Source organism: Drosophila mauritiana, chromosome 2R (genome assembly GCF_004382145.1).
Source record: "Drosophila mauritiana strain mau12 chromosome 2R, ASM438214v1, whole genome shotgun sequence".
NCBI classification, from domain to species: Eukaryota; Metazoa; Arthropoda; class Insecta; order Diptera; family Drosophilidae; genus Drosophila; species Drosophila mauritiana.
Window position 1 is genome coordinate 9,870,957 of NC_046668.1, and position 21,817 is coordinate 9,892,773.

At 38.5% G+C, this 21,817-nt stretch overlaps 2 protein-coding genes across 4 annotated transcripts; both read left to right on the top strand.

Annotated features, from left to right (window-relative positions):
• Window positions 1-6,090: 6,090 nt before the first annotated feature.
• LOC117137471 (aquaporin AQPcic) lies at window positions 6,091-12,027 on the top strand. 2 transcript variants are annotated; one of them, XR_004459160.1, is made up of 6 exons: window positions 6,091-6,269; window positions 9,637-9,707; window positions 9,809-9,964; window positions 10,026-10,169; window positions 10,907-11,445; window positions 11,749-12,027. XR_004459160.1 is itself a non-coding variant. In XM_033298919.1 (6 exons), the coding sequence occupies exons 2-6, from the start codon at window positions 9,672-9,674 to the stop codon at window positions 11,782-11,784; spliced, it is 795 nt and encodes a 264-aa protein (XP_033154810.1). In that variant the 5' UTR covers window positions 6,091-6,269; window positions 9,637-9,671; the 3' UTR covers window positions 11,785-12,027. The 2 variants fall into 2 exon arrangements, 1 of the variants encoding a protein (XP_033154810.1); XM_033298919.1 differs by having other exon boundaries at window positions 10,907-11,329.
• A 299-nt stretch (window positions 12,028-12,326) lies between these two features.
• LOC117137140 (protein quiver) lies at window positions 12,327-21,580 on the top strand. Of its 2 annotated transcripts, none has more exons than XM_033298441.1 (7): window positions 12,327-12,657; window positions 14,493-14,580; window positions 14,637-14,713; window positions 15,284-15,331; window positions 17,058-17,110; window positions 17,172-17,265; window positions 17,433-17,656. In XM_033298441.1, the coding sequence occupies exons 3-7, from the start codon at window positions 14,665-14,667 to the stop codon at window positions 17,654-17,656; spliced, it is 468 nt and encodes a 155-aa protein (XP_033154332.1). In that variant the 5' UTR covers window positions 12,327-12,657; window positions 14,493-14,580; window positions 14,637-14,664. The 2 variants fall into 2 exon arrangements, with proteins under 2 accessions (XP_033154332.1, XP_033154331.1); XM_033298440.1 differs by lacking the exon at window positions 15,284-15,331 and adding an exon at window positions 16,032-16,088 and having other exon boundaries at window positions 12,329-12,657; window positions 17,433-21,580.
• The last annotated feature ends 237 nt before the right edge of the window (window positions 21,581-21,817 follow it).

The window sequence follows — 21,817 nt, forward strand, 5'->3', positions numbered from 1 at the left end:
GTTACTAATGATATATGGACTCTCCCCCAAAGTTATTCTATAACCAATTGGCATAACATCGGTTTAAATCAACTGTTTCATATCCGAAAAAGCCACTTCAGAATAGTCTTCAGAATAATCACACAGCTATAACATAGATAATATAGGCACACATGTACATATATCTATGTATTAAATATATATATACTATAAAAAATGGTGGTTTGTCTTAGTCTTCGATAAATGTGATGTCTAATCACACAAAGCTCCCAAAAAATAGCATTGCTATTATATGGCGCCAATTAAAAACCAATGAATTGCAATTAGCCGACAGATGGCCAAGTTCATAAACGAATTGTTATTGACCAAGGGGAAAGTTCACAGCCATTTTGGGTTTTTGCACACAGCCTAAGAACTATTATTCGCCTGCCATTTTGTTCACTTGATATATGGACACTCAAGGAGCCATAAACTCATTTTTGATTAATCTAATTGCGCTGGTCATGCCGAACCTCAGACGCAATTATCGCATAGCTTAGATCTTATCATTACAGGGGGTTTTGACTTTTGGTAATCCACAAACGCTGCACGTGACTGATTGAACCACCCAGCAAACGGTTGTACTAGACCTACCAACCGCCCAACCATTTCAATGCCGGAACAGTTTTCATTTTATTTTAATGGCACCTTATTGCAGCTTTTCCAACTTAAAACGCGGCTAATGGGTTATGGACGGTTGGGCCGTTATCAGTTTCACTTTTAAACAGCTTTCCACCAACTTTAATATGCCATATTGATTGCGGGGCTTTGCTGGTGAAAAGGGCTTTTACCTTGTCGCGCTATTTTTATCTCTTAACAGAGCAACAGTTGCGAGTTATTGACAAAACAAGTGACAAGCCAAAATAAAAGGAGACTCGCTGCGATTTTGTTTGTGGGGAAGCGTCTTGGCCCATTAGGAAAACAAGAGCCAAATCGCAGACGGACTTGTTTGTGCCTTCGCATGGGGAAGTCAAGCAAAGTATGTACATATGTACATATGTATGTACATGATGCCGGGGCTCTGTTGCTTTAATGAGTAATTATATTTAATGGCAGTTAAGCATTAAAATGGCACGAACTCTGGCTAAATGGGCGAGATAATAATCGCCGATGTGGAGATGGTATATGCTGTCGAATTACCAATAGATCTTGGCTCCTTTTCAACTGGGGTTTCATTCACCAAAGTCGCTCCCATGAGTTTGCTCAAAGAAATCAATTAAAAGTATAATTTTATCGAGTAACTAGATGGGAATAGTTGAAATCATCAAATTAGAGTCGCTTTAGTTGTAATTAAGCAGTTTCAGATTATCTACGATAGGTTTGTAAAATATTGAATTCACTAAAAACACAAAGTATAAACTCAGAATTAATCATTGGAAACAATTATTGTTAATGGTAGTTACAAATAGTAACGAGCTGTTTGGGTAAATTACCAAAATTGTTTATTTCCCTCTATAGAACTTATTCTGCAAATATTATTAAGCTATCTTTTAAGTTATTAAGATCTACTAGGATATAAAAGTGTTACTGAGTAAGTGACACTGGAAATCCCGCTGATCTCCAGACGTTCATCCCAAAATCCCAATGAACCGAATCCAATTTGTGCAAGACCCATGCAAAACCATATAAATCATTCAAATGCTCGCTGCAATTACCCAATTCAAATTAAATTTAATTCAGTTTTGTGCAATTATCTGTTTTCTCTGCACTTGGCACTTGTGATGCTTCGAAAACAATTCGAAATACGGTAACGATAATAACCGTAAGCGAACTCCAGTGACATTGAAAGATTGGCAATTGTAACTGAAAATGACGGACGATCGGCAAGTGGATCGAAGAAAAAAAGAAGATTGATAAATATAAATTTAAAGTAAACAAAAGAGTATAAAATATAAACGTGTAAGCGCGCACAGGGAGAAACGATGATAATCTCGAACCGAATGGGTACAAAACTCAGTACGCCTATGGGGGCGGCTAATAAACGAATTGAAATGATTTTTCTTTTTTTGGCGCACAATAAGCGCCAATGAGTCGGTAGAAAATTAAATGGCCCGAAATTGGTTCAATCAGGTGGCAAAAACTTGGAGCCCCTGATTGATTTGGCCCGAGCCGAGCAGCCAAAAATCGAATAAAGGTCAATGTCGCAGCCGCCCCCTCTTCACCTTTTTTCTCTTTCCCAACACTAGCGATGCTCTATCTCCGCCATTTGACACTCCATCAATCTTGGTTAGTGGTCCGGTGTAAAACTGTGAGTCTTCGCGATGCGTGAGTGCCCAAGTTGGAAACTATGGTCTATGCAAATTCAGATTCAAATGGGTTTTCTAGGTATGATATATGGTACACATGAGGTACAGTGGTCTTGGAAATTCTGCCAAAATATTAGCTATGCTCTATAATATTCAACAACAAAAATAATGTCCTTTCTCTTGCTGTTTCCTATACTATCTTCAATTTTCCATTCTTAACCTTAAATTACCTCACTAACTTTATCTTAGAAAGAGCATATAAATCTTGTATAATCTCTAATTTTTATTACTTGACTTTTATAAATAATCACATTCACTTTATCTTAGCTTCGATACAAAAAGCTAGAATATGTTTTATATTTTCAAAATAGTATTCATTACTATTTCAGCGTCTGCCTTAGCCCACATTCACTGTACTCGCATATCACACACTATGTTTCAATAAGGCCGCTGCTTGGGGCTGTTGGCGTTCGGCTTTATTGTGTCTGCTCTTGCGGTTCTCGTTATTGTTTTTTGGCAAGCCTCGGCCCAAGTCCAATTCGAAATGTTGAATTGTTGTTGAGCTATTTGTTTTGCACATTTTCAGTCGCTTGTCGCCGTGCCTGGCCTCTCCACCATCGTCATCTACATCTCCATCCCCATCTCCACCGCGATCTCGAGACTCCATCATATTTTTGCAGCCATGACTAACCTCAGCTTGGTGTTGTTGTCTTCGAGTTGTCTTCACGCATGCGCCGTGGGAAATATTTCGAAGAGCTTTCGTAGAAACGAATCTTAGATCTTATGCGGGCATCGCAGCCGAGTTCTGCCTGCCCATGGATCGCAGATCTACATGCCTCCAGCTCACATTCTCGCAGCCAAATGTTAAGGTTGATTCTGGCACACGAGGCGTATACTCACTTCCTGTAGATTGCTCGCGGTACACGCTGCGTATGAGCGATGTGGAAGCGCGTGCCGGGCCAAAAATTGCAGGTAATTAGGCAGAAATAAAAGACTCCATCCCAACCAACGAAATCGAAAAGTTCGCAGCACTCCAGCATTGATTGACACAAGCACTTGTACTTGTACAATTTGCCATTTGTGTTTACCCAACTTCTTCGGTTTTTGTTCGCGCACTGGCTTTTGTTTTATATAAAAATACATCAAGAACGATTTGTTTTGTTTTCAATTTTTTTAGTTTCATTTTTTTTTTCCTTTTTTGTTCTGCTGACTGATGGCGTACGTGTTATATATCGAGAGCCCATTAAGATGGGGCACGTTAATGGGCCCATAAAAAATGGCAATTGATGAAAATTTGCTTATATCCGATGCTGATAAGCCATCGCAGATGTTCCGAGGTTTTTTTGCTAGGTGACTTTAAGCGGTAATCACGGCACACTTGACTCGAAAATACTATATAACAAAACTAAATTAGCCATTGACTGCGAAAAAATTTAACTTCCGCTAAATGTCTAAAATAAAAGAGAGAACTTCACTTGAGCATCGAGAAAATTAAAGTTTTTAAATAAAAGTTTTTAAGCATTTAATCTAGTTCGGGCATATCAGCAACTAAATTTATAGCTGCGGAAGTAGCTTATCCGATAATGCACATTGATTTATAAGTATATATGTATGCGTATGTAGTGGAAATAGAAGAATTGCTGATTATACTAATCCACCAATGAAGCAACGTTTTTTAAACTAATTAAATTGAAATAATCCCTCTGCAAAAAGCCCATTCCCCCAGATCACGTCACTTTGCGACTGCCAGCTTTAAATTCCAGCTGTGTCTGATTTAATTAATGGCTTCCCACTCGGGGGCGCTATGACCGGACAATTCTAATTTATTATTTTGCCAGTCAGGACACAATTACTTTGCTTTCCCATATTTCACATTGGGGCTCCATGCCAGCGGAAAAATAAGCAAGAAGCCCAGCCCTTCCACAGGATTACGGGCCATATGCAAATGGGCGCAATGTCGGGCCAAGGTCATCGCAGGACTATTGTGTGTGCTGGCTGAAAAGTGGGCGTTGCCCAGGTGTCAGGAGTCAAGCGTCAGTAGGAGTCCACTGGTTCATATATTTCCATTCAACAGAAATGTGTACGCGATTTCCCTTTTTGTCCGAACAAAGACGTCTTCTTTTTAATCCATGTAAGTTAGACAAGATCCTTATCTACAGCAAGTACTTTGTGTGTCATGACTTAAGGGAAGTTTCGAATATGATTTATACTTGTTTGTTTCTCACAGTCATATTTCGATATAAGCAAATCTAGTTGAATCACAAAAAGTCTAAGTTTTTAATAAACGCAAGAATAATTCATCCCCAAATTTGCGTAATTGACTATTCTTTGTAATGCTTTTAATTACAAAGAGAAAATCTTATAAATAACTTTAAACTTTGGCAGTTTAGTATGCGTATGATCATTTTATTTAACTCGGAAGTTGCTATCAATCCGATACGGAGTGAAGTGGGATTGTACCATTTCCCTGATCCCCAGTCAATATTAGTATTTTTGTACCCGTATCAGCACGTGTTGCATTCAGCCGTCTTATTCTTCTTCGTATTATACTTGTTATCAGTTAAACCTGTTATTATCTATAACAAATAGTGAAGTACACATATCCCTAACTATAATGTTTCTAATCAGAAAGCCTAAAGATAATGCTAAGTGGTATTCTTAATCTAAGCCAATTTCGCTGGTCTGAAGACGTGACAATAACTTAAAAACCAGGAAAGACCGTTGCAGACTCGTCTACACACAATATATACAAATTTTAAATCTTATGCATTTTTTGGCCAATTTACCCTAATATTTAGCTATGTTATATATAAAACATTAAGACAATACTGTAAGCACACATACAAAGTGTGTCTACGTTGTTTTCGCTGTACCCTCTCGATCACTTCTACTCTTATATTTGACTTATACGATTACACTTTATTTTACACCAAGCTCACAGTCATAAAATTGTGATTATACGCATTTATGAAGGCCTCATAAAAGTGTGCTTGGATTTGTGATCTGCGATTTTGCGGTTATTAATTTAAAATGGCAAATATACTTCGAAGACAACACCCATAAAGATAAAGTGAATTTGATTTTACGTCAAAATGTCATGGAAAAGTTCAGTATTCTCTGCTTGGAGTACACTAAATTAATTAAAGAAATTGTTTGTGAAGACATGATTTCTGGGCCGATTTCTCTGATAAGAACGCCGAAAAGCAATGGAAACTTTTCTGCAAGCGTCACTGTCTGACGTGAATGATGGGTGGGTGTAAATATTACCCCTAAATAACTATTTGCAGTCTATAAATTTGCTGATTGGTCGCAATTTTCAATTTAATATTTTCGCAAGGTTTGTGTCTTGGCTGACGCGTGTGGGGTGTGGTGAGTTTCGGTGCCTGGCATGTTGTGTTTTTAAGCGGTGCGCCCGCGCATCCAAACAATTTCGAATTCATTCGCTTTCCAAACTTGGAATAGTGCAATAGAATTAAATAGATGAAGAACTTGGTATATATATCTATAAAAATAAAAAAAATAAAAAAAAAATTGTTTGATTAACTTTTTTATACTTAAACAATAAACTTATATTACAACGTATAGAATATAAACATTTTTGTAAGCTCATAAAAACGAATTTGTTTTTAATAATTAGCAACACATTTATATAAACATTTAGTTAATACGCATGTTTACTTTTAAACATTAGTTCTGTATTATTTGATTAATATAAATGTGCGCTCTTCGCATGAATTTATCTCTCTGCCCCTCTCTCTTTATAAATCGCGCTCTTTCTGCGCCATCGTTTTTGGTGCCTTTGGCTTTTTGCTGCCAAATGCGGTCGCGCAGTTTTTGTCGTCGAGTCAAAGTGCGCGGATCACTCCTCGAGTGAGCTAACAATTCCTGCCGAATTGAATTAAATATTTGTTAAGTGCAAGTTTAGGTGTTAGTTGTTGTTGTTGCCGTTAAGTCGAGTTCGTAAGCAGGTGCAAAGGTGCCACAGTGAGCTAATAGCAAAACAAGGTAAACTTCTAATTGAAAGTGATCATGAAAATGCATAAAGTACATAAACTTTAAATAGGCATATCAAAAAAAAGAATATTTCAATATAAAATGTATATTATTAAGGTTTTTAATTAAGTTTGGACTTAATCGAATGAATTATCCTGCAATATTATCCTGTTTATGGTGTATTTATGAACTTGTAATCGATTTATTTACATTTAGTTTTCGAGTTCAATATCAACTAATAAAATTTAATCGCTTGAATAGTTAAACAGTGACAACTTCAATAATTTTAAAGTTAAGCAAGCATACATTAAAGTAACTAAAGTTTCTCCCTGTGCACCGAAACTAATGCTGTAATACCGTTTTACATTTTGTTCTACCCCCCTTACTTCACAATTTATCAAATCTACTTTGATCTGTTTTCCTCTTGTTATGATTTTTTGAATTTTGCGAGACCGCCCCCGCATATGTCAATCGTAAAAATATAACAATTTATGCACAATTTTTACTTTTGACCGCCAGCACGATTCTGAGTAATTAAAAGCCGCGAATATAGAATGTTAGTCTTGCCAAAAGATGTGTATTTGAAAATTCATACATTTGGGACATTTTATTGTGCTTTTCATTTTGAAACCAGCGTTGCGTGAAACGATGCGGTCGTGCGATCTGTTTAAGCTTTTAAGATTTCTATATGTTTCGGTATTGTGTTCATTGGCTAATTGTTAATTAGGTACGGCAATGCCATGATCCGATGATATGGTAATGGGTCTTACAGAGCTTGGGGCATTCAGTTCGCTTCATATCTGACACTTGTGATTGATGGGTTGACCGCAGCAATTTTCTGGTCTCTGATTTGGTAATTGAACTGGCCTGTCCACCACCAGCCGGGCTTCACTGTGGCCCCGAACACGTGTGGGAGTTTGGGCTATTAACTCTGCAATTGCCTCTGTGTGTGTGTGGTTTCCCCCCACTTTTATCGCTCCTGCACCTCCCACGTTCGGCGTTGCATACAAATTTAAGGCTTAAGTAAGTTTTATGGCTTTTTAAGTGACAAAGTTGCGGCAAACAATTGCAAACGTCTATATCGCCAAAAGCCATCAGGCGACGAACGCAATTGGGGCTAGGCCAGATACAATAGTTCAAAAACAAAGAAAATGAAGTCCAGTTGCCTGATTTCAGGCAAAGTTAACTACTAGTTCCTAAGCTTTAATAGTCTGCATTACATTGTTGTCCCTTAACTTTTTCAAATAACACTGGAATAAGGTAGAGATCATGTGAATGCCATATTGGTAATTACATTGATGCCCATAAATGCTACTCAAAACGGCAATAGTACCGAAAACACTTGAAAAGTGGTCAAGATAATTTGTATACTCGCTTTTAGAGTCCATAAAAATACATCATGAAAACAAAGCTAAAGATATTAGCTCATCGGTTTCAGAAACGAGAGATTTATACTGGCGTTATCTACATGTTTTTAAATTAATGACGAATGTCTTTGTGTGCGGCGATTTTTCTTAACGACATTCTTCAATATTTGCATATAATTAAATTTTATTGGAACACATTTTTAGCCGCCTGTCGGTTCAATTCGGCGAGAGTTCAAGTTCATGAACCCCTTGTTCATACACGTTTCGAAAGTCACAAAAATGCCTCGAATGACGAAAATCAGCCCGAAATGCGTTGAAATGCATTCGACTTTGTTGGGTGTGCGAAAATATGTGTGAATTATGTGGATTTTGTTCTCGCCGTTTGTGCTAATTTGTTGAGCAAACTTTTACTTTATTGTTCGGATATTATGCGAATTGGCACGGACCCACTTATACACCGCCAATTAGCCACATTTGCTGGCGCGCTATTGAAAATTCCAGAATTGGTGTGGGGGATATTGGGTTTCCAATTATAAAACAAGCTTATCATCCATAAATTGCGGCCCGAAATAATCGCAAAGCAAACTTTAATCAGAGCCGATTAATTGCTTAGATTTTTGATTCGAGGACCCAGCACCTTGTGTTGGTTCTACACCCTTTAACCATTCTCATCAGCTGCAAAGTGATAATCAGCACCTGTGAATCCGCACTACGGAATGTTAGTTAGTAGCTGGCCAATTAAAGCATTTCATAGGAACTAATAGAGATTATAATTACATGCTCAAATTGTTGAATCCGTTTTCACAATGCATGATTAACGGGCGATGACAAATATTTGAACTCTCAGGTTTTTACCCCGTTTTTCTTGAGCCTCCAGTCAATGGAAATTGTTGTGTGGGCAGATTTTCCACTCTATGGCAAGGCATTCCACTTATCCGTGGGCCCAACCTTAAGTCAACTCAATTACTATTTGATCATCCAGCGCACCCCCTGCACCTTCAATTAAGGAATAGAACTCGCTTTTTCATATCAGAGCACTTGAGTCTATTGGCTGATATCGATATGGGGCTCATGCTCGTAGATGACGCAAATGAAACACGAAATTCATTAAGATTGCATTAGAAAAGTAAATACTCGAAGTGATGAACAACTTGAATGCTTTGCGAGCATAGAAAATGGGAATTAACATTGAGCGCTCACTGATTGATTACCGAATGGAATGATATATGCAATATAAATTATTTTATACATACTCGTATGTATTTTCAAAGCTCTCGATGTTCTTGATGAGTGTGGGGGCATGGCCAACAAGTCTTAGCCCATTTTTGGGCCTGTTCGTGACCGCATTGCGCCAAATAAGAAGAGCAAAGCAAACGCTTTCCACTGATGCCACTCTAGAACACTCTAAAAAAACCAGGCCTAATCCCCCCGCGGCTGCTTAACCCACTGATACCTCCTTAAAAACTCAATTACGAGTTCTGTTCACTCCTGACGGCGTTGTGCTCAAATATTTACATCGCTTTTATGACTCGTTGCCAATTAAATATTATACACTTTGTTTGTTTAATATATTCTCACATGCAGCTGCAATTGCTGATAAGCTGGGAGTCGTCGAGTTGAGAGTAGGATTGCCCAACGGCTGCCTCCAGTTAACCACTTTTAATGACACTTGCTAAAGTTAAGCATTAAATAAATAAGAGGTTAAGCATTTTTGGGTCACACGCCGCAAGTTAAATGAAAACCCCTAGACTTTTCTAATTGAAGACCAGACAAAAGTGTCGGCCAATTAGGCAACGTGACATTCGCAGCGGAAATGCAGATTGTCAAAACTGTCACCTAAGGCCAAAACAATATCGCACCTTAAATGAGTGATAAAAGTGGCTAAATACCTGCTGAAGTCGGACAATTGTCCACTTCCATTTTCAAACACATTTCCATTTGCATTTTGGATTGCCATTAGCATTAACTGCCAGACATCGTTCACTGATTTTTCCCTGGGTTTTTTTTTTCAGTCCGTCAGTTTTAGTTGGAAAGCGAAGCCAAGAAGATGGGAAAATTCGAATACTCACTGGGTCTCAATGAGGTGAGTTCAGATCATATACAGACAAAGTTTATTGGAAATACCAGTCAGTTAATAAAAATAACATTAAATATGGCTGATTTACTTATTAATGTGTTTTCTAGCTCAAATCCAAGGAGCTGCGATTGTGGCAGGCCCTGATTGGAGAGTTCCTGGGCAATCTGATCCTCAATTTCTTTGCCTGCGGCGCATGCACCCAAATTGAGGATGGCACCTTCAAAGCCTTGGCTTTTGGCCTGGCCATTTTCATGGCCATCACGGTGAGTTGCTCCTTAATGTACGACATTATTCATACGTATATTCAACTATATTTCCTTGCAGATTGTGGGCCACTTGAGTGGTGGTCATGTGAATCCTGCCGTTACCGCTGGAATGTTGGTCGCAGGACGAATTAGCTTGATCAGAGCCTTTTTCTATGTGGTTTTCCAGTGCCTGGGTGCCATTGCCGGAACTGCAGCGGTTAAGGTAGGCATGACATACATACATATATCTCAGTGAAATTATTAATAATATATATTACACAACAAAATACTCAACAAATTATATTTTTTAACACAATGATTGAGTTATACCGCACTCAATAATATAGATGTCGTCATTATGACAAGAAAACTATTTTAAGCTTGGATCTTATATCTAAAAAACAGTATTGCTGAAGAAAACCCATTTCGCTTGTAAATGACTCACTAAGAACTTACAGCTTTGAAATTCAAAAATGTAGCCAAATAAAAGGAAAATATATTAAAATGGTTTTGGACTATAAATACTTACATGTTTTAAGATGATTGTTTGCAACGCCCTTGAGCTTATCTCGCTTTCTTAAAGTGACACATATGTACATACATGTTATTAAGTTTATTATTTTGATTGCTTCACATCCGGTTAAAACGACTTGTGTTTTTACCATTACTTTCTTTCGTTGAGTGGATAATTGATACGGGTACGTCAGTGTCAATAAAGTATTTTGATTAAATACTCGTTTCCGGTTCCGGTTTAATTTTGTATTAGAAGTTAAACATTTTAAAAAACAACTGAACCAGCAGAATGAATTAACTTAAAATCGAATAGTTTAAGGTATTCTAAAATACTCAACAAAACTAACGGCTATATTTCATTTTTCGATTATGATATCTAATCTAATCTATCTATCTATCTATATCTAATGGTTTTATATATATATTTATTTTATACCAACCCATTAGATTCTCATCGATCAGGACTATTATAATGGCCTGGGTCACACCTCTCTGGCGCCCAATATCACCGAGCTGCAGGGCTTGGGAATCGAGTTCTTCCTGGGACTCCTGCTGGTGCTCGTCGTCTTTGGGGCCTGTGATCCCCACAAGCCCGATTCCCGCTACACGGCGCCCCTTGCCATCGGAATGGCAGTGACCCTGGGTCACTTGGGCACCATCCGGTACACCGGGGCCAGCATGAATCCCGCCCGCACTGCGGGCACCGCCTTTGCCACCGACATCTGGGCGTCGCATTGGGTATACTGGGTTGGACCTGTGCTGGGGGGCGTGGCTGCCGCCCTGCTCTACACCCAGGTCCTGGAGGCGAAGCCCGTGCCGAAGGTGAACGAGGCATCCGAGAAGTACCGAACGCACGCCGATGAACGCGAGGTGAGAGTCAGGTTGATAAGCGCCTGGAGCGAGGAGTCCTTCTACTGATCAGTGATTCCGCCCACCCATTACACACACACCCATCACACACACAACCACTCACTCACACTTGCATTGTAAATACTCCCGAACTACGTGATTTCAGGGATGCAAACCGAACCGCAACCCAAACCATTTGCCATATATCTCGCTTAACTATAACTTTTAAATGTGTTATGTTTTATCGCTTTAGCAGCAGATATTCGTATACTAAAGCTATTACGACCTGCACTAATCTAAACCGCTTTTGTGAACCGAATACCATTGGTTTAGAAACTCTTCAATCCTATCAACCGAACCCGTCCGCCATTTCGATCGGTTTGCATCCCTGTTTAATTAGCTAACTAAATGTTGTATTATTGCAATTTATTTACTTGCAGATGCGCAAACTGGAGGGAGCCCGCGACTACGCCTAGATATAAGGAAACCTATGCGACTCGAATCTAGGGATACAGATGAGATCTGTGTGTTTACTCCATTCATTTCAGTGTCTAACATACCCATGTCGTGTTCTTCTGCGTTCGTGTGTATTTATGTATTTATTCATGCAAAGTTCATTTTTAACTAACTAATATTTAATGTGTAAGCTGCCCTAAAATGCAATCTACAACAAAATTACTTGTACTCTCATGCGTTCACAATAAAGTGGAAAACATTAACTGAAATAAACTGGTGTTAATCGTTGATGTATCTTAATAAAATGCGGAAAAAAGCTAAATTAGTTCAAAATAAATTGGTATACCCATGAAATAATTAAAGCAATTTAATAAAATATAAAATAAAATATATAGCTAGTTAAAATTTTGTTTGGTTTTTCACCTTCAAAAGGAGCGCCATGAAAAGCTTATGCTGCAAGCTTTTCCGGCCGAGTTTCCCAACACTTGGTATTCGGAAAAGCTTCTTGGCAGCATACGGCAAAAGCGTCATGCGCCAAAACTGTCAAAAAGCGTTAAGGGAAAATCGGAAAATCCGCAGTCGTCTCCGTCGTTGGCAATGTCGTTGCGTGTGACCTGCTAAATAAATTACAAAATTAACAAATAAAAAACGGCTATCGACACAAATTATCCACAACTTATTGTTCAACAATTGATAAATTATTCGAATTAGTGAATTAAACAATTGGCAAGTGTGCACAGTTGAGTGAAGGGCCAGATGAAAATCAAGGCGAAGCGATGCACTAAAGTGTTGTGGGCCAAATCAATAGAAAAGCAGTGAAGGAAAAGTCACCAATCGACGGAAAAGCGACCGAGACTACGGCGAGGGTCGAATGCAAATTGCAGTAGACCTCGGTAAGGCTAAGAACACAAGTTGGCCGAGTTAAGCTGGCCAATCGATTCGAGAATCGGGACCATCTTATGAAACAACGGCCCAACCGACCCGGAAAAGTGTGAAACGAAAGGAAAGGAAAAGTGAAAAGTGCTGGGAAAAGTGGAGAGGCTGCAGCGTCGTGTAAACACAGTCGCACAAAATCAATACTCGCGTGTGTCTGGGCCAACGAAAAGCAGGCAGTCAAACATGAACGAGGACTCCAATTCGGTTGGCCAGTAGTAACAGGGTCTAAAGGCAAGTAGTTAAACGGTCCAAAGGTCTAAAAATACGACATTCGAAGCTCTGCTCTGCACTTGACCCACTATGCAATTAGCTCGTTAGAGCCATTAAAGCTTGATGAATGGCCAGGAAATGTGATCGGGAGCTATAATCATCGCTAAAACTGTGGCATTGCGCACACTTGTTGCACGGGAACCACAATGTGACCCACTTGCATGCATGCCACACACAAGTCAAAGACCAATATAATGTGTATCTCTAATATCTTCGATGCAGTGGTGCATTTTTGCTTTAGTGGCGACCATATTGGCAAGACTTGGTTCTCTAAATTGGGTGGTGCGAAGCCAAAACCTTAACCTGAAAAGATCGATATACCGGGTGCTAGTTTAGTGCTCCCCCTATATCAAAGGGGTATATTAGTTTACAGTTCAAGTTAAAAACAGGCATTTAATAAGTTTTTGTAAATATGAATTTTAGCAATTGAATATACTGAATGTTCAACGGTTAAGATCTGCTGTATCAATTAATATCATCAAATTTAAATACTTAAACTAGATAGCCCACATGTTTCCTGGCTTTTAGATATTCTTCTAATACTCTTATTTGTTAATGACCATCTTATAAATTGGGCGTTAATAAATGGGTCATCACTTGTTATTCACAAGTGTAAACAGCATTATTTGTAATAGGTATCCATTAGTCAGTTATTCCCATTCATTTTCACTCGCTTAAAGAATATTCTTAGCAGTGAGTGGCATACATATAAATATAAATAGTTTTGTCTGCCGCTCCGCTCGCTTTTCTGGTCGCCCGCCCTCGCAGCATTTTGACACTTTGCCAAAGTTCAATGCAAAAAATGCCACAATAAATTCAGCCAAACCGAAACCAAAAAATGTGTAAAATGCAGAGAGGCGTGTGAAATGTTGAAACCGAAAGATATGACACCGATGGTTAGCATTCGAAAAGCCGGTCAATCCCCGGGTGCCAAGTAGCCATTGACATCAGCAGTAGCCATGACTTGAACTCATCCGCCCCATGGAACACCAACACTCACACCCATTGACCTAGAACACTTATTAGAGGTTGTGCGACTCTATTTTTAGAGCCATGTTTTTGATCCACTTATATCTATGTGGTCTATATATACGCCACAGATTTATATTGTCATATTGACGTACGCATGTGAGGCTGTTCCGTGGCAACTTAAAGTGTCGCCATAAATTCGAGCACCACAAATCATATTGATCGAAACTCATGGATTGACCCTCCCCCCTTTTACACCATTAATGCGCCATAAAAGTTTGGAAACCAGTGTTGGTCGCAGTTCGGGAAAGTGTTAATCTTCGTGCTTCCCATTCTTTGGTGGGAAAACTCTGGGGAATAAAAAATGGATACTTTTACTTGCTAGAATTTCTTGAATTTCGAATTCAAATTTGAACGCCGATCGTGTATATAAATAAATAACACAATATACGGGGGAAGGAAAATAAAAGAAGGAACCATTAGGCAGAGATGTAATGCTGATCTATGTTACTAACAATATAATTAATTACATATAATTAATAATTACTTTTAGTGACGGCATTATAATGCTTCGCTACAGGAAGTGAGTGCGAATTGCGGACAGCTGATAGAATTAAATCAGATTTTTTGGCCCACTCCAAGTAAGCTTCAGAGATTATTAGACATTTAAAAAGATTATTGAAATAAATTATTGCAGGTGGGTGGAAAGGCGGAAAAGCGGCAAGATGTGGACGCATAGAAATGCAGTTGGCAATTGGCTGTTGGTATTAACAGGTAATCCCTTCACTCATCCATCCTCACACACATCAAACAAGCACTCAGATTCAGTCCGAGAAATAATCATCAAATAATAATGAACAAAGATCAACACCTAATCGAATTCAGTGATAAACAAATGCCATATTTAGGATGGGAACTTTTAGAGAGCGATATATTTATATTAGATTTCTAAAAAATAAAGCAAATTAAGGGAGATAGTGTAGGGAAAACAATATAGCAAAGATTAAATACATTAATAACTAGTTTGATTTCGATTTGATTTAGAAAGTGAATCCCGTTAGGATATTCACAACTGACAGTTCCATAAACATACACATATATAAAATATTTTATTATATACACCAAGTAAAAAGAACCGCATAAATGTGAATAAGTTGCTCGGTGAGTTCCAATTAAGTGCAAGCTGATCGATCAAACTGAAATTGTTTAGATGAGGCACCGAGATGATTGATTTTCATTTGTTTAGCTGCTAAGCCATTCACAATTCAATTGAATTTGATTGAAAACATTTTTACATTATTTTTATTTTTCATTTTCCATCGGTAACAAAAAAAATATATATAGTTTTTTTGGCATTGGCAAAATTCGCTACCACCGATAATTGTTTTCCAAGTAAGTTTCGTTTTGCGTATGATTTCCCCATTCGATTTGAACAGAATTGCCTTCAGTTTTTGTACTAATCTAAAAAGAAAATAATCCCCTGTAAAAACGTGAAAAGCAATTGTTGCGTTCGATTTGAGTTTGGTTTGGTTTTCATTTCTGGTTTCGTTTCGTACGTGCCGTTGATTGTAAATGCCGTTTTATATCGACTGTAAGCAGCTGTCTGTACTCTATACATTCTATCCACCCATATATATTGCATATTCCTGGTCACATCCAACAACAACACGTATGCGTCTTGATTTGCAGTGAAGTTCACACCAAAATGTAAACGTAATTTGTAAAAAGTCTTTCCTCTTTGCCTTTTACAACACTGTCACCTCGGTAATGTTCATATTTGAGAAGGTGGTGGAGTCGAATGGCATCGAAACCATGTGTGCGGTGTAAACGTAATTCCCAACGTGTGTAGTTTTGACATTTCACCACCAACTAATACTGTTTTCTCCTCAAACTTACCCAAAGTCAGCTGATAACTCAATGACAGGTACAGTTGTGCTTGCTCGGGGTAATGCGGAATCGGAACAAGCTGAGGGATCAACTGTACCTGTCTGGTGCCCACTTAACCCAAGCCCCTTGATTTTGTATCTTTGGTTTGTGCTCCTTCTACTGCCCACTTCTACTTTGCTCTCTCTCTTCCATTATTTATTTGCAGCCGTTATCGGATTTCTAACTTTCATATGGATTCCGCAGACCTCAGCCGAATGTCAAAGTATGAGTCCATTGCCTTTCCAAACCAGAAACCTTTTGCTTAAACCCATCGATTACCTTTTTTGCCAAAATATAAAAAATAAGAGTCATGCATAAGTATATGTACAATCTATTTCTAACTAACTCGAGTCGGTTTATTTCGAGTTCGCCATGAATAAGGAATATTTTTGGATTATCAGTGTTACTCAAGATCTTATCGTTTTCGTATTCAAAGCTCGATCTACCGATAGATTAAGGCTATCTCGTTTATTCCTGAAGCTATGCCACAAATATCCATTCAGTTCTTTGGGGCTTCCCCATTACCTATTTCCTAACTTCACTTATCTTTAGTTTGCACTTTTTCTCTAGTTTGTTTGGCACCAAAGCTTTTAGACATCCCTTCTTTTTTTAGTTTTATTTTCGTACTACCCTCTAAAAATTCATTGAATGAGGTTCAAATCTGTGGTAAAGAGCGTTTCGGAACAAAATAGGTCAAATTTAAAACCTAATTAAAAATCTTCTATAGGATCAAAGATCTGAAACAAACTATACCCGGAATAATAAGATTTATATAATATATACCTCTGTACGCCTGTATGTGTATGCCTGTATACTTCATATGTGCGAGTGCGAGCATGCTTAAAATTACACTTTGCCATAGAATACATCCCCAGTAAATACTTAGACATAAATGTTTATTCTGTTTTGTACATTTTTGTTTGCAATGCAGTTCAGTGAGAAAAAAATGTTTGTACAACACTTCACCAATTCAAAAAATTCGCAAGAAACCACCTACTAATTTCCAAAATGGTATCGATAAATGTTTTCTGCCTGCTCTTTGTTTGCGTTTGCAACTCTTGGCATGCTTTTGTTTGTTGCATGTTTTGGCATTCCTGTACCCAAACTAACGTAATCTCAAACTAAATCGAAGATCAGCATAGGAGCGTACTATATTCAGAAGTTGACAATAACAATATATTTTCTCATATAGCGCGATCGATTTACTGCTATGAGTGCGACTCGTGGACTGATGCCCGCTGCAAGGTAGTACACAACAATGGATGTGGGCTATATGTGAATTAGTCTAATTAATGTATTTATGCAGGATCCTTTCAACTATACAGCCCTGCCAAGGGACCAACCTCCCTTGATGACCTGCAACGGTTGCTGCGTGAAAATGGTGCGGCATCAGAGATCACGTGAGTACTAAGCAACCCCGACACAACTGTACCACCGGACTTGGGACGTGACTGTACCTAGATGTCTGCCCATTTTCAATTGATTATCCTTTGACTGATTGATTGATCGACACCCTTGTGTGTGCGTTTCGCCGTCTTTTTCTCTCTTCTCTCGCTCTCTCTTTCAGCGTACGAGGTGGTGCGACGCATGTGTACGTCACAGTTACAGATCAATTTATTCATGGTCGATCACGTGTGCATGATGGAAAGTTCAGGCAATGGACATATGTGCTTTTGTGAGGAAGATATGTGCAATTCTAGTAAAAATTTACACACTAATGGTTGCCAGCTGCATCTCATACCCATCGCAGTGGCAGTATCTTGGCTAATGGGTCACTTGCTCAGCAGATAGAAAGTGTTAGGCTCACCCACAGAAATCCACTGAAATCCACATACTCAGAACATACAGAACATACAACACAGCCAGAGAATACCCTACACACTCACTATCTCTCTTCCTATCTATCTAAGCGTATGATTTGTAGATTGATTTGATTTCATTACGATAACAATTACGATTGATTTGTTTTGGAGCACAGTCTGCAAAGGTCGGACTTCGAGTAGCTTCGATCAGCACCAAGCGAAGACTCGAAAAACCAATCTACGGAATGTGAATGCATACCAAAGCTTCCAAAGACATAAGGCTTTCTCTATTTCTCTACCACACACAGTAAACACACCCTAAGCGAGCTTGGGATGCACAGAGTTCTTGAGATGCGAGTTTAATCGAATCGCATCGAAGTCGAATCCGAATCGAATCACAGTACTCGTATTCGGCATTTGAATTGCATGTTGTTGATGCTAAAGCTGAAGCATGTAGCGCTTAAGTAGGAATCGTAGTGGTTATTACATTTTGATTTCGTTGTTACTTACATTTGTAAATGCCCCGACCAGAGGGATAAACCAAAAACCAACGCCAGTAATCGATTCACACTTTAATTCGTTTATAGACTTACTTTGAACATTTGTCTAAATCATATGTAAACTTGGAATAACTCGACCCCAGACACACTGTGTATATAGCCAGCCCCAAAAACATCAAAGATCATCCCAAAAGTATTGCAGTTACCAAGTGGAACATTTGCTCATCTTGTTTATTCCAAAGTCGGAGGAAAACTCCATAATGCATAACCGTTACTTTGTTGTTAATACTCTGTATCCTAGATCTTAGCCATTAAGCTGTACTCTCGGTTCTCGCTTGGACCCCAAAACCAACTAAAATCCCACGCATCATATCACGTACCGAAGCAACAATGAGACCGAACTTTGGTGACCTATCGATCTTAGAGTAGAACCTGCCACCAGCACCAAACTGTATAAAGTACCAATCACCCTGGTCCCTTTGGTTTATGTTAACAAGTGATAATTAGATTGTAAGTAGAAGACCTAGTTCCCAATTCCGATCCCAAGCCCTAGACCCGTAAAGAACCCGTATCCCTCATTATGAAATTGAAATTGAATCAATTCTCATTCATGCTAGTGATAGTTTTAAATCGAATCGAATCGGAATTATAGCTTATATAGTTTATTATTTAAATTTTTGGAATTTGACTTAATATTATGAATGAATAGTTATGATTATCATCTCGACTAGAGTATTCGACTTGAAGTTTTGTATTCTAAGCGTAAACCTTTTCATTTGTATAATTGAAGATTGGCTAATAAACAACCATTTTTACCATACGTATATTTCTAGCAAAATTTACTCTCAACCGTTGCTGTTACTTTTTAGCTTAAATTTGCTTTATCTACTTGCTACTCACTTAACCAACTTTTCAACAATCGTGCACTTTTGCCCACGCATTTGTACAATACTTAACCTAGACTTGGCTTTAGTTTAAAAATGCTTACCAAAACTAACTAAAAAAAACAATAGAAAATCCGTATCCGTCCAACAGGGAAGCATGAGAACTAAATTCGTTGCTTGGGCACAGGTAAGTCACAAGCCAAGAAAAAAACATACAAAAGTTACAAAAGTCAAGTACAGTTGCGCACCGTTTTCTTAGTTCGATCTTGCCTCGCTCGTAGATGGATGGGATATCGGATTCTAGCCGGCCTATCTTGGTGGTTCACAAACACACTTTCACTCCTTCCCCGATCCAGCACCCTCCTGCCTCCCTTCCGCTCCAGAAACCCCAAAACACTTAGCGAAATTCCCTATGCAATGTTTACACCAATCGTTTTTAGTTTTATTTGTATTATTTCTTGCTTTCCTGGTATGTTGGTTTGTTCGATTACAGATAAACTTATATATTTTAACCACAAATATCTTAACGATTTTGGTTTGTGAATGTTGACAATATTCTTATAACCAGTATTTGATTGATTGATTGACGGTTAATGCGTTCGAAAGTTTAAACAAAAACATAAATCGAAAAAGGCAATGAACTTAAAAAGAAACACACACGGATTTTGTAGTGCAAAAAAAACATATTTTAATTTAGTACTTTTTGTAGTTCCAACATCTATCTCAGCGCCAACATACTCTATATTTCTCTTTCTCTGTAACTACTCTATCTCTCTGTATATCTTTCTATCTGTTCAATTATCTTTCACTCTTATAACAACTAACTTTGATCTTAAGAATCTTTTTACTAACTTTCTTCCAAAACAGAAACCACATAGAACTCTTTCACTAGAGCCACACCTGTAGCATATACTAAACAAATCTATAAGAGTACACAAAATCACAGATACACTCACTGAATGTTAGCGAAATATATACAGAAAAGACGATACAGTTACAAAATTAGCTATGCACTTAGAGAAACACACAACAAACGACTCATGAATATACTATAAACCAATGTTGAATTTTTACTACTTGTAGGCGCGTTTTTGAACCATAATATTAAATCCGTTTGAACGGCCCGATAATGCTGGGCCTTAGCTTCACATCCATAGATTCCTCACAATACAAAAAGCACTAAATTAATATCAAAGATCTTACCAATATAGCGAAATGCTAACATAATGGATTATTGGTATTGGTTGATGAATATTGCAAGGAAATGAGAAAAACCAAAGAGACACAAAAAGCCCACAGAACCAACTCTCTAGAAGAATCAGCAGTCGCTTTTATGTTTTAATTTGAGTTATGGTTTAGTTTTCGGTTACGATTATCCATCATGAAAATAGCAGATAATTCAGATTTTAAATTGACTTTACACCTCAGCTCACCACGCACACATCTAAATTGTACTTCCCGCCACTCACCTCAAATCGCCATTTCACCCACTCACCCCAACTCACCACACCAAGTGGCGCACGCGCAGGAATCTCTCGAAAGGAGGCTTGGAAATATTAATTCTGGAATATGCTGTAATTATATTGAAGAGCCCTCCCCCTGCGCACGCCACTCTTTTCCACCACCAACCAGGTTGCGCAGCCGCGACAGAGAGACATGCTATCGCTCTTTCGCAGCTGCGCCACGCCCACCACCCACAGCCACCCACGAAAATGGTGCTTTTTCACATACGACACCACTGTCTGACTATATTTTTCATCATGTACGCCATCGCAATCCATGCCACAGTGGTCGCAATGCCGCGACAGCCGCTCCACAAGTGCCACCAAATACTATTTTATTTGTGTATTTATTTTCTTCGAAAATGAATTCTTGCACTTTGTGGGCGGCAGGCGCGCGTGCATTGCCGAGCATCTGAAACGTCGAGGGTAGAGATGAAAATATCGGGCGCCGCCTGTCACCGGCGAGTATTACCCAATATAAATCGCTTTTGGCCACAGGCGGTCGCCGCCCCAACTGTAATTGTGAACGTCCGTGCGGCCATTGCCCAAAAATGATTACGTAATACGATCGAACGAACCGAATGAATGAGCAGCCAAAGAACTAAGGATACGAAAGCAGCTGAAAAACCGTTGGAGGATCGGCGCGGGATCTTGGCAAATCGAGCTTCTTCTGCTTGGGGCTTTTCAAGAATAAGGCTTTGAGGCTTTCTTTTTACTAAGCAGGTGCTTCCAACTCGCTTTGCTGGACAAATACCCGACATAAGTTACCATTCAAAATCGCTTGGCCAAATCAGCATTACCCCCACAAATTGTTAAGGACTAGCGAGTATATATTTTAATTGTATTCGAATATAAATTGAGCAAACTTTAAGTCAACGAGCACCTTTGAAACTATCAAGACATTGTAACCAGCAAATAAACAAAGTTAAGCAAAACAGCGAGTACGAAAAGCCTTGTAAGAGATTATAATAAAACAAAAGCATTTAAAGGATGTTAAAAAGAGGAGTTTAGTTTAATTTAATTTAAAGTAGCCAAATAAAATTCGAAGCTATCCAGCACAAAAATAAAACAAAAATTGTTTCTCTCATTTAATAACTATAAATATAATGTCGGCTGTCCAGCAAACAAATTTTAAATACAAATTTGAATTAACAATTTTTTTTAATTCCGAATCTTAAAACCTACGCGTTAGCACATCTCTGCCGATGGCGCAAATGTGAGTGTTTCCGATAGCCCACACGAAATGCACTAGCGCATGAGCACT

What these genes read in the sequence shown, in the direction of transcription:
- LOC117137471 (XM_033298919.1), top strand. Translation starts at nt 9,672, where the DNA reads ATGGGAAAATTCGAATACTCACTGGGTCTCAATGAG. An exon ending in CCGGAACTGCAGCGGTTAAG is followed by an intron (nt 10,170 to 10,906) that starts GTAGGCATGACA and finishes CCAACCCATTAG; the next exon opens with ATTCTCATCGATCAGGACTA. An exon ending in CGCACGCCGATGAACGCGAG is followed by an intron (nt 11,330 to 11,748) that starts GTGAGAGTCAGG and finishes ATTTACTTGCAG; the next exon opens with ATGCGCAAACTGGAGGGAGC.
- LOC117137140 (XM_033298440.1), top strand. Translation starts at nt 14,665, where the DNA reads ATGTGGACGCATAGAAATGCAGTTGGCAATTGGCTGTTGGTATTAACA. An exon ending in TTGGCTGTTGGTATTAACAG is followed by an intron (nt 14,714 to 16,031) that starts GTAATCCCTTCA and finishes ATTTATTTGCAG; the next exon opens with CCGTTATCGGATTTCTAACT. An exon ending in GACCTCAGCCGAATGTCAAA is followed by an intron (nt 16,089 to 17,057) that starts GTATGAGTCCAT and finishes TTTCTCATATAG; the next exon opens with CGCGATCGATTTACTGCTAT.